Consider the following 12,811-nt stretch of genomic DNA (forward strand, 5'->3'; position numbering starts at 1 on the left):
AGGATGGCTGACCATGTCCACACGATATCCCACAAGTCATGTAGCCCCCAACCCATCAAATTCCAGCCCCCACATGGCCATACCATGTCCACACCGACCTAGCCATGCGGACCCCATCGCCCACATGGAGCTGTTTCCTCATCTTTTCCGTTTCAAGGAGCCAACGTTCCTGAATTTCTTCCCACGACCCCCGTAACCTACCTTGACCGTTCCCGCTTAAAATTTGCTCTCAAAAGTCTTCCATATGGGCGGCCGTGCTTGTCCCACTCTTGTCCCCTGAATGCATGGACAGGTTGCCTCAAAGGTGCTGCTATAGCTACCGACAGGCTTAGCTTGCCTTTGTCCATAATTCATGCATTTGAAGAGAGAATAACCAGGCATTTCTCTCAACCTCTTCCTTTTGTATATAAAATACACTTGTTTCCATTCACACCTGAATCCCCTCACAGAAAAAACTAGCTACCATTTCTCTCAAGAATCATTACCAAAGGAAATCACAAGAGCAATTTCCAAGTCTTGTATCTCTCTTAGCAGTTCCTGTTTTTGAACAAAGATTGTTGGAAAATATGGAAGGTGGTGTTGCATATGAGAATGATCTAAACCTCAAGGCAACTGAGCTTAGACTGGGGTTGCCAGGGACGAGCTGTACTAATGAAAAACAAGCAGTTTTTGGTGCTAGAAACAACAAACGACCATTGCCAGAGACCAGAGAGGAGCGTGGAGCAAAAGGCAAATCTGATCCTGGACACGATGACCAAGAAGCTGCCCCTGCTCCCAAGTAAGTCAGAAGTTTTCTTGTTTTTGGTTCAGGGTCTTTCGTTTTTTTTTAGATCGATTCACACTTTGTGATTTTTCTATGATGTATTGTAGCACCCATTCATTTCATGTACATGCAACATGCAGGGCACAGATAGTGGGCTGGCCACCACTCAGATCCTACCGGAAAAACAGCCTGCAGCCAAAGAAAGCTGAGGCCGAGGCTGCAGCTGGGATGTACCTTAAAGTAAGCATGGAAGGGGCACCATACCTTAGAAAGATTGATCTCAAGGTTTACAAGGGATACCCTGAGCTCCTAAAGGCTTTAGAGAACATGTTCAAGCTCACCATAGGTAAGAATATTTTGATAAATATGCATGTGCAGCTTGATGATGTTCTTATTATTCTGATGATGAAATCTGTAACTATGTCAGGTGAGTACTCTGAAAGGGAAGGCTACAAAGGATCAGAATATGCACCCACTTATGAGGACAAAGATGGCGACTGGATGCTGATTGGAGATGTTCCATGGGAGTAAGTTCTGCATGCCTCTCTCTCTGAAGATCATTTGAATCCATTTCTGTATGTTATGTGATAAATTTTCTCACAAGGTTTATTCTTATTTGCAGTATGTTCCTGTCATCCTGTAAGAAATTGAGAATCATTAAAGGATCAGAAGCAAGAGGTTAATTTGGGTTGTGGGGTATGAATAACCCACAGGCCATGTTAACCCACGGGATCAGGAAGAAGAGAAGATTCATCCCTTGAGAAAATCTTTCAGCTTGTTTTCTCCAGGAAGAAAACTCAAATCTGAATCTGGTTCTCTCTTGACTGGGTTTTCTACAGATGGCTGGAAGTTTTAGACAGGAAACAGGAAAAATCAGAGTGAAGTTACGGTTTCTATCATAGGGTGTGGCAGCGAGATATCTGGTGGTTTGGACATCTATGGTGTCATTTTGTTGGTCTTTGTAATCTCACCAAAACCAAAACTGGATGCAGGAAGTTATTATTGCTTCAAATGCAATTATGTAAAATCAAAACAGAAAAGAAACATATTTAAGACAGGGTTGTCCATGTTTTTGCCATGTAATGTTCTCCATACAGTGCTAAAGCTAATTACAAAAGTGTGTTTGACAGTTCTCTAACATATCCTGTAATTGTTTCTGATTTTATATTCCTCAGCTAAAAGATGTGATTGATATGGTTCTGTGTTCTCTAGTCAGTGTGGGACAGCTTGATCAAGTCCTTGAGTGCCAATCTCTACACAAACCACCCAATTAATATTATGATTATAAACTCTACCACAAGCAGTGGGATCTCCATGAAATCTGATCCAAATTTTGTTTATTTGAAAGGCAGCATAAATACTCAATGCAATCAATACGAATACTTTCGAAAAAGAGAATGAAGTCTGGTCCATGGAATCTTGATTTACTAATAATGCCAAAGAGCCGGTGTTAAATGAAGATTTTCACTAAAATAACAAAGAGAACAAGAAAATAATGGGAAAAAAGAAGAGAGAATCTCAACCTTAAGACGACCAGTTACCAATCGAGTTTAAACACCCCCCCCCCTCTTTTTTCTCAAAAATCTGTGTGACCAGTACAGGAGGGAGAATAATAAAAGAAACGAAAGCTACATAATTGTTTAGCTATTCCCAGAGGAAAGGAAAGAAGCAGGTATTTTCATTTTACAAGACCAGATATAATATAGTTATATCTCAAAAGGAACCAACAGTTTTGTCAAGGGAACCCAAAGATAGTTCCTTGATAGTATCTTTCCCAGTTTCCCTCAATATTTTTGGATAAAGAAAAGGGGATTTTGCAGACTAAGGGAAGACTTCTTTAAATTTCTCCTCCAACTTCTTCAACAAACCATACAGAATTGAAAAAAGTGATCACAGGTATATTATTTGCGTCAAAATGGAAATTAACCAAAGATAAATTTCAAATAGATTCAATACCAGGAGATATCAGACATCCTTAGTCTATTATCAATCCAAATTAATTAACATAATCCTTAACTTAACTACCAATAGGGAAGTCCAAAAGGTATTCGACGTAATCCAGCTGACATCCAAAGAAAAGGTAGAGCGAAAAAATAATAGTATTAGGAAGCTTCAATTCATGCGCATGGCCTTGTGTGCTCATCAGCCACCACTACATGGAATTGCACTGAGAGCTTTAGGGGAGCTCTAATTAGAGGACTTGGATTTCTGGTTGTGTGTGAAAACCAATCACAATGAGAGAGTAAAGGGAAAGAAAAAGTTGCCTCAAAAGCATTAACTTTCAGCTAATAAAGATGCTCATCTTTAACGCTTTCAGTTTTCTTTAGCATAACCAAAGACGACGAGAGCAAGTCACGTTGGGAATAGTGAAGACCAGAAATATGCACATGACACATGATTCATGATTAAACACTGTGCGTGTGTGACAGAGAGAGAGAGAGGGTCAACTCTCAGAAGTCTGAAGTAGCAGGAACTGTAGCTTGTCTGGGAAATTAAGCAGTTACTAATAAATTAGATTCCAATTCAAGATAGCTATCTTCTAAATTCAATGTGGACTAATTAATCCGCGGAGTCGGTGCAGAGTTTTTCAAAAGTGAAAATGTTGGTCTTGCAGGAACATCATTCTGTGCGCACACACGCAGGTTTTCAGAAGGCATCCAATCTGTGTTCGGAACAAAAGTTTTTGTGGAATTATAGCTGATTTAATGTGCATTTCTGAGAAATTACCTTCTAACATCTGGCTAACTAAAAAATCTGCAATCACTATAAATGTTACCATGTTAGTTGGCAGTGTGTTATCACTGATATAGTTGTATTATCGAGGAAAGAGCGAATTTTTGGAACTTAGTAAAGATTATCTTGTCTAATATGCTTTTGGCAAAAGGTGATCAGCTGGGAGCCACATGCTATAAAGCAAACCTATCTCTACAATTTTCTGGTTCATAAGATAAAGAAATCTATAATTTCACCATATATTAATGTCTCCATGCAATAAATTTATGCTTTTAATACTTTATCTTTCCCAACTTTCCGTTAAAAAAACTATAGATACAGCATTCCATGGGATTTATTAAGTCCAGTTTCATTGCATTTGGAATATAAGATTTACAAGGCAACTTCTTGTAGCTAAACTGTTCGCAAGGCAAATTCTTGCAGATCCACACCATCCATTATTAAATATCAACATCATCATTTTTCACTCTCCTCGTGTAGAGCTAACTTGATAAATAATAACTAATTAAGGATTCAAAAAGCAAGATCCGACACAGTTCTTGTGATTCTTATCTCATACAATTGTCCATGTGTTGTCTAGAATCAATTGCGGCAAACCAGAAAAACAGTCTGATGTTGTTATCAAAGATCAAGGAAGCTCACTGTCGATCAAGATTCACGTACTAGAAAAACCAGTCCTCATCTTGGACACTGATATGCATCATGAACGGTTACCATTTTAGGGTAGTACGTAGTTGCTACTGAGTGAGCCTCAAGCACGTTCTTCGACAGAAGACAGCTAATTAACTTGCGCTGCTAGAACAACTGTCAGCAACACAAAGTTGTTGCTTGCCAATTAGCAACATCTTTCATCTGCGTTCTAATGATGTTATTTCCACCAGCTGGAACGCCTCTTGCCTTTTTCTCAACTTTCACTAAAAAATGCATTTGGCAACAAAGGTATTGGCACAAAGGGAAGAACTTAGAAGTGCCAGGGAACATAAATCCTGAACTGATACGTCTTCCTAGGATAACAAGGGATCATGCAATTATCTTAGAGAGCACAAGATCTGCACTGCTATAAATGCAGTGATGGAAGTCATAATTGGACTATAATTTTACTTCTCATCAAAAAAAGATACCTGGTTTTTTATTATATTCTTCTCTTTTCTCACTGATTTTCGTTTTAAACTTTAAACAAATATATATGATACACATCACATAGACAAATAATAGCACGGTTCCTCGAGGCCCAGTTTTACATCAGGGAACTTAAGCAGATCTAGCTGTCGCCTAAAACAGTCTTGCCTACTGCCCATGGCAAGATCGGAAGCATCTAGCCACATTTATACTTCCATCTCGATTTTTTTTTTCTTTTTTACTTCAGTTATTTGCTTTGTTCATAAGTTGTCCCAGCCAAGGTGCGGTTAGCTCTTGTTAGATGGTGGTGAGTTCTCCTTTGGAGGCCAAGATGGAACCAGAAGAAAAGGAAATATTCGCACACGCCTATAGATCATTATTCAGTTGTGCTTACGATGCTGAAATTCAATATGGCCTCGATAATGTTAAAACAGTTCCTCTCACCTACCCACATTTTTTGTCAGTTGCTTTGAGGCGTGTGGAAGTGGTGCGGTAATTATTTTTTTTAAATATATTAAAATATTTTTTTTTATTTTAAAAAATATTTTTTTAATATTAATAATTTAAAAATATAAAAAAATATATATTTAAATTTTCATAATATGCTGTTTAGAATACAATTCTAAAGAGCACATTCATAAAAAAAAATAAAAATATAAACAATGTGACAGTAATTATTTTTTTAATTTTTAAAATTTATTTTTGACATTATTGTATTAAAATAATTTAAAAATATTGAAAAGTTAATTTTAATAAAAAAAATAGATTTATCTCAAACGGTACCACGCACACAGCTCACTGAAAAAAAAATCATCTTCATAAACACTTTATTTTGAAATATGTACTGAAACTGGCTACATTCACAAAGATTGCAAGCTGTCCCGCAATAAATAAAATGGATGATTTTTCCCAAATAAATATTAAATCTTACTGTTCATGTGGCGGAGTGAGATTTATCGGGGCTTGATCCTTGAACAGTCTACATACTCACCTAATCAAAGGGAAAAGGTAAAAATCAAGTCCATTTCATGAGCTACCTGCCACTTTTTGTGTTGAAATATTTAAATGAAAGGTCATCCTTACAATTTTTTGAAGAGTAAGGAGGCCTTTTACTAGCAGGATCATTTTAGATAACCTGCTTATAGGAGGAACCGTGTATATGAACATGGGCAGTAGCATGCTGGAAAATTCGTGTTCTTGTCTCTATTGCGCACCAACATGCTACAGGATTACATATCAGAAGGGCGCATGGTGCAGGGAGGAAATACTTTTTTTGGGTTCCACCATAATACTTTGTGATGATATTTTAAAAATTCAAGTAGTTTAAAAATATAATTTTTAGATTGTATAATTGACTAATTAATTATTTCTAATAATTTTATATATTTTTTACAATCAAAGAGGTTGATAACTTATATTTGATATTTTGTAAGACAATATAACTTTCATCTAGTACATGTAAAAGATTTTCTTCAATGAAAGTGAAGACTATTCAATATTTAAATAAATATTTTTTTTAAAAAATTATAATATCCCACATCGACGGGTAAGGATTTGGTAGCTGACCTTATTAGTAGTGCTGATTGCTAATATATTATACGAGTTTTGGGATGTTAGGTTCAGAAATAGGCTCGTGTCACTAAGAATAAAACTGTGAGGGCGGTAAGACCCAAAACGAACAATATACAACATGTTAGGCTGGGTTGTTTCAAAAATATAATTATATTATAGAGAGAAATGCTATGAAAATATACATGTAGTAGAGAATGAAGATTTTAAACATCTGTTTTGAAGGTCTCATGGTGTATTTATAGCTTATGAGTCTTGTCCTTTCACGAAGAAAAGGGTCTAGAGTGTAATCTTACCTTGATAACATTTAATGAGAAATAAATATCTCTTACATATATACGAATGTTTGATGGGAATATAGTGGGTTCTTGGAGGACTTTTATACACCTAAAAAGTATAAGGAGTTAGGATCTAAGACGTCAAATGTAGCTAAGTCTATGAACGCTGAGTTCTTCCTTGAGATTAGACCTAAGAGAAATGGTTATTACCAAAGTTGTTAAAATTATGATTCAACTTGTAAAATCATATAATTCTACGAGTTAATATATACTTAACGTGCATAATCACCTTAAAAACTTGAAAATTGATAAAATTGGGTTAAAATCAAGTGAAATGGGATGAAATCGCAAAAAATCATGATTTTAATATCGATTTTATGATTTCAGCAAAAATATATACTACTTTGTAACAATGCAATATATGTTTCCTTCAGACCAATAGCAGCATGCCATTTGTCCACGCAAAAAACATTGTTGCCAACTATACCTTAAAGGTGATGACATGGTAGACTTTCTTGTCACGCTTAATTCTCATTATATCCCCTCTTACCTTCACTTCAACGGCATAATTAACCTCTCTTGATGAACTTCTCCTTACTTACTTATTAACTTAACTTTTTTAATATCTCACCTGCCAATAATGTCCCTCATCACTAATATTATAAACAAAAGTTATTTTTAGCCTGGTCAGGTAATGTTTTTCATGTTCTGAAAGTTTTTTTTAATTTTTTTTTTCAAGTTATAAATCAATATTTTTTATATTTTTAAATCGTTTTGATGTATTAATATTAAAAATAAAAAAATATATCATGTATAACACATGTATTTATGATATTTTTTTAACAAAAAATTAATTTAAATCATATTATATTTGGATTGATTGAATAGCTAATTTGAGCTGATTTTTGAATTGTTAAAGCTTATGATATCTAGAAAAAATTCTTCTGGTAATAGACTTGATGTGGAATAGGAACATGATATAGATATTAAATTATTGAACCATGTATTTTAAAGTACTTGAACTATGTATAAAAGAAAATTCCTTATGATTTTACTATTATTTTTTATTATTCGAGTTTATTTTGTATTTTTCATGTCGTATCAAAAATATATTTTTGACAACCTTAGTCATTACCTTGGATTTAGCTAATTACCAAGCTCAAGTTTAAGTTCTTTGGGTTTAACATGTTTACAAAACCAATGTTGTTTTGAATTTGATTGACTACCAAGTCTAAATGCCTTGGGTATTGAATATTTACTAGACCCATATTGTCTTAGACTTAGTTGACTACAAAGTTCAAATGACTTGGATATAACATGATTGTCAGAATTACGTTACCTCATTCAATTGGGTTTGTCAAAAAAGAATGATCATTTCCTTAGCATTCCAAGAGAAGAAACACATTTTCATGGGCATGCCAAGAGCTTGGTAATATGACCGGATTTGGTTGGCATCAAACCCAACATGTTAAAGTTTGACACATTGCTAAACCCAATCATGACTGGATCTACCTAGTGTAGTTAAGTCTACCTAACATCAAACCTAACATGCTCGAGGCTTGTTACATTGCTAAGCCTTCACTTGAGACATGCTCATTCCTTGAGCGTGTCCATCTGAGATGGGTCATAAAAGTTTTTTAAGTTTATTAAAAATAGATTTATTACATCCAAAATCTTTGGATTTGGCTAGTGCTAAACCCAACATGTCGAGGCTTGACACACATCTAAGTCCTCACTCGGGACATGTTCATTCCCTTAAGTGTGCTCGAAAAAGAAAGGTCGTAAGAGTTTTTTACACCCATTAAAAAAAGGCTTATCACATCCAAAACCTTCATATCTTTTCCCAGTAATTCTAAGATGGATTAGATGTTTTCTGGAACAAAATGAGAAGTATCTCTCATAAAAACACATGGATAACACTTCCCAACTCTATCGGCTAGAACTTCTGTTCCTTTGAACTCGGTTCTCCCTGGTCATTGCTCTCACTTTAGCAACATGATCCCAACTTCCAGCAGCTGCATTGATATCAGATAAAAGAACATGATTGCCAGAATAATCTGGCTCGATCTTTAATAATGCAGCTCCTGGAATGTCAGCCAATTGAATCTAGTGATTCCCTAAAAGCAGCAAGCATAGCACCCCACACAATTGCAGTAGGTTCCACTGGTTTGCTATTAACAAGGTTAATATACTTATTCAAGGCACCCAGCATGACTAAGAAGGTCAACAACATAGGCATGATGCTTTTCCACCGACTGAATTCCATCTGGGTCATTTGCTTGAAAAACCTCCTCCCTCTTTCACAACTCACTAGGCCCCCTAGGTTACAAGCAGTCAGAACCACGAGAAAGCAACTATATCAAGTTTTATATTCTCTCCTATGAATCTAAACCGATAAAAAAATGCTACCTTGACTCAACCCATGATTTGCAAAGGCAGTAATCGTTGTGCTGAACAAATCATTCTTACAAGCTTTCATAGCTCTTCCTATACTTCCACTTTCTGCATGCACATGCACCTAACTGGCAGCCACTATGAAGAAGCTGGTATGATTCCCAATATAAAAGTCCCATATACCTTATTCCTAAAGCACCCATACAAGTCCAAAGCATTATGAGGCTGCCATTTTAGCATCCAGTCAAAAGACTCTTCTGCCGCTTCCAATCCTCTGCTTTACATAACCCCAGAACCAACATCATGAATTAGAATAATTTCTAAAATATTCCAAGCATAAGAACTTATCGCATTCAAATAATGCGATAGGACTTTCATAGCCACTCCCTCAAAAAGAGCCCATGCTTTCACCATTATTCCAAGAAATCACTTTCCTGTCTTCCATCCATAACATATATGTTGTCCAACAGAAACTCTTCCGTTTTCCAAACCCCAAAAACCATTGAATTCTTCCAAACAATATCTCTCTCTTCCATCTCATCAAACACCTATATCACAGAAAAAATTTCTCCAGACATCATTAAAAATAATCACAAACTTTGAAAATTCGAATCAAATCCAAAACCACAGTTCAACGAAAACCCATATCCCACATCCCCATCTTTCACTCTCCTTAGCTCAGTTAAAGCCTTAAGCACCAAAGCGATAGCAAAATTCAAATGTAAGAAGGACTCTCTACATATTTTCATATCAACAGCTTTCAACAGACCCACTAATCAATGAGGTCCAAAGAAATGAGTTTGATTCAGGAATTTCATCTAACAGTACGTGAGCGTAAGGGTGACACTAAAACACAAAGAGAGAGGGAAAGCAGTCGTTAAAAGTGAGGTCCGAGATGATGGTGGTAGAGCCTAGATTGCAACATTGGCACTTGCTGAGAAAGTATGACAGAGAGAGAGAGAGAGAGAGAGATTCATCTCGTGGCGCCAAAATTAAAACATGGTGGTTTTAACGGTTGGGTACAGTAGCTTCTGTGTTTAAAATTTTAAATACTTGAAGCCTGAAGGTTTTGAAAATAGAAATGGGCTATGGGAGAAGGTCAGGTCCTATTTTGGTCTAAATTCCCCATGGCCTAAAAGTAGATGCACATCAGCCCACCTCACTGGTTCGACAGAGGAGAAATGCACCGATGTTTTCTGAACTGGATCGGCCTAGCTAGTCATAGTGGAGAAATGGTGAATCGAGACCTAAGATGTCTCTTCTTCTTTCTTTCTATTTTTTGAATGAATACGCATTGAACTGAAAAAACTCGGTTGACAAGATGATCTGCTAGATAAGTGAATCTTGAGTTTATAAATTTATTTTGCTTAAAAAGGGAGAAGTTATATAGAAGAAGAAGAAGAAGAAGAAGAAGAAGAAGAAGAAGAAGAAGAAGAAGAAGAAGAAGAAGAAGAAGAAGAAGAAGAAGAAGAAGAAGAAGAAGAAGAAGAAGAAGAAGAAGAAGAAGAAGAAGAAGAAGAAGAAGAAGAAGAAGAAGAAGAAGAAGAAGAAGAAGAAGAAGAAGAAGAAGAAGAAGAAGAAGAAGAAGAGTGTCACCCAAAAGTTGAGCCAATGAGCCATTGGTGGGAAATGAATTGATGACCCAGAACCCTCTCTGGTTCCTTCTCCGAGTCGGTGACAGCACCAACGCGCACACGGTTAAAAGGGAAAAGAGCGCAAAATGCATATGTAAAGGTATAGGTGTTTGTATAGAGATAAAAAAGAAAACATATGAAAAAAATATAATAAACATAAGAAGTTATTTTTTTTTATTTTTCTGGATTTGAGGAAATTCTTCTTTTCAAAAAGTGTATGTTGTAAATCTAGATAAGTAAGTAAAACTCTGATTGTCTAAAACTCATACAAAAAATACATGTTCTAACTCAAATTCAAGATTTATTATGCAAATTTCAAATTATTGCATCATACCGGCATGAATTTGTAGTAATAAAGATTTGACATCATTTGAGTTGTAGTTAGGATGATTTCAGCACATTGATTTTAGTTATTTTGAACTTTTAACTTGAAAAAAAACTCTTAGAAATAATTTCTAATTTAAATAAGAAATTGATTACAAATTGAGTTAATTTTTTATTTAATTAAAAATTCAAATTTTAAAATGTTAATTTATATATTCTGACATATACCATGTATCTTATTTAAAAAGAAGAGTCATTTTTATCAAATATATTTGAAACTTGAAATCTTTTAACTTATTTTGTATAAATCATTTATGAGAAATAACTTTTGAATTATGATTCAGTTAAGAATTATAATTCAAAGATCATCTCAAACAACTCCTAATCCACAAGATTTGTAAACATTTGTAAGAATAGCTTATGAGACGACAGTTCAATTCTCATCTTTTATGATATGCGAAAAGTCCCCTTTCCCATGCTTGCTGACCATCAACTGGACTCATTGTCTCCCTTCGATTAGCAATCTTGCTAAAATGGCTATAAATCTTCTTCTGTCAACCAAGGCATACTCTCTCTGGCAGGAAAGAAACAGACGCATTTTCGACAACCACTTTCAGCCCCCACAAACAGCTGCAGAGGAAATCATCAGTCTGATCAGGACGCACATAACGAACATGGAACACAAATGCATCATTCCATCTATAATTCGCGACATTTGGGGCCTCCATGGAACTTAGCCTCGTGACCGAAATGGCTCTCCCCTCTATTTGATCAACTGAGTTGACCTTTGATTTTGCATGGGATGCTTACCCTTTTTTCCCCAGTCGCTTCTTTAATTAGCCTAGAGTCATCACTCAATGTTATTTTTTTTTTTCCTGATTTCTTGTTTCTCTGGAAACCGAGAGGAATGCCACTCGTTCTATATGTAATTCTTCTTCTTTAAAACAATTAACTTTTTCCAAAAAAAAATCTTGCTAAAATAACCAACCCCTACCTCGAGTTTATCCAACCTCCTCGATGTGAAAGTTCCTCGTCTCACACCATTCCTACAACATCTATTAACTTATAAATACGAAATTTTCTTTCAAAAAAAAAAAATATTCCCGAAACTCGTGACTTGCTTGCTTGGACATTTAGCCCCGCTTCTCACCCATGAATAAAAATAAATAAATAAATAAATAAAGTTGACCCCATACATGTATTTCAAGTGAGCGCTACAGGAACTTTTTAAAAAAGAAAAAGGATTCAAGAATGAGAGCGCCAAGTATTTATCTCGCTGGAAACCACTAAAATCCCTTACAAACCATGTTCAGATCCAATTGCCTCGACCACAACATCGCCAAGATGCGGCAACATTGAAGTCATACAATCCATTATAAACAAAAGGGAGGCCGGGTGAGGGAATAAACAAACCAGAAGGTGAGTTTCTGTAGGAAAGAATTCTCAATAACCCTAGCACTTCACAGGCGCGGGATCAAGTAAACATTCAAAGGGAAAAAGGTACGGATTCCTGACTGTTTAGTGATAAAAAAAAATGAAAAATATTTGGTGGTGACAACAGAACTGCAAAAAATAATAATAATAGATATCTGATAAGCTACTTAAATTGATTGTAGTGCAGTTACATGTATGCTGACTCCATCCATTTCAGGCCTGCAAATAGAGGAAGAAACAAATCATGTGCCACAGAAGGTTTGATAATTAAATAAAACAGTAAAGAGAAGCATGCTACTCCATAAGATATTATTATTATTATTACTAGGTATAAACCATATACACAAACTTGCACTCCTAACAAACTCAGTTCATGAAATTATTTTCAAGATAGTGGATTTCTTTTTTAATGCAGAAGTTACAAAGAACACCAGGAATGCCTCTCTCTCTCTCATCTTCTCTTTTTCCTCTCATTTCTTAACACCATTCGAAGAACAACTGTTTCAGCTTCGAGTTAAATCATATTTCATGCATGAATCTGAAATTGGGGGGGGGGGGGGCGC

At 35.6% G+C, this 12,811-nt stretch overlaps 2 protein-coding genes across 3 annotated transcripts in view; one reads left to right on the forward strand and one right to left on the reverse strand.

Annotated features, from left to right (window-relative positions):
- The first annotated feature begins 250 nt into the window (after positions 1-250).
- LOC105129988 (auxin-induced protein 22D-like) lies at positions 251-1,903 on the forward strand. The gene is made up of 4 exons (XM_011032286.1): positions 251-778; positions 904-1,109; positions 1,191-1,290; positions 1,386-1,903. Exons 1-4 carry the CDS (start codon positions 567-569, stop codon positions 1,444-1,446), a joined length of 579 nt encoding a protein of 192 aa, XP_011030588.1. The 5' UTR covers positions 251-566; the 3' UTR covers positions 1,447-1,903.
- Positions 1,904-12,215: 10,312 nt separating this feature from the next.
- LOC105129989 (rRNA-processing protein EFG1) overlaps positions 12,216-12,811 on the reverse strand; it is a 4,177-nt gene continuing 3,581 nt past the window's right edge. For both annotated transcript variants that reach the window (XM_011032288.1, XM_011032287.1), the window contains exon 8: positions 12,216-12,467. In XM_011032288.1, coding sequence (XP_011030590.1) covers positions 12,462-12,467 — 6 coding nt within the window. In that variant the 3' untranslated portion in view covers positions 12,216-12,461. The remainder of the gene's footprint in view (positions 12,468-12,811) is intronic.

The sequence above is a fragment of the Populus euphratica genome, unplaced genomic scaffold, assembly GCF_000495115.2.
Source record: "Populus euphratica unplaced genomic scaffold, PopEup_1.0 scaffold17.1, whole genome shotgun sequence".
Lineage (NCBI taxonomy): Eukaryota > Viridiplantae > Streptophyta > Magnoliopsida > Malpighiales > Salicaceae > Populus > Populus euphratica.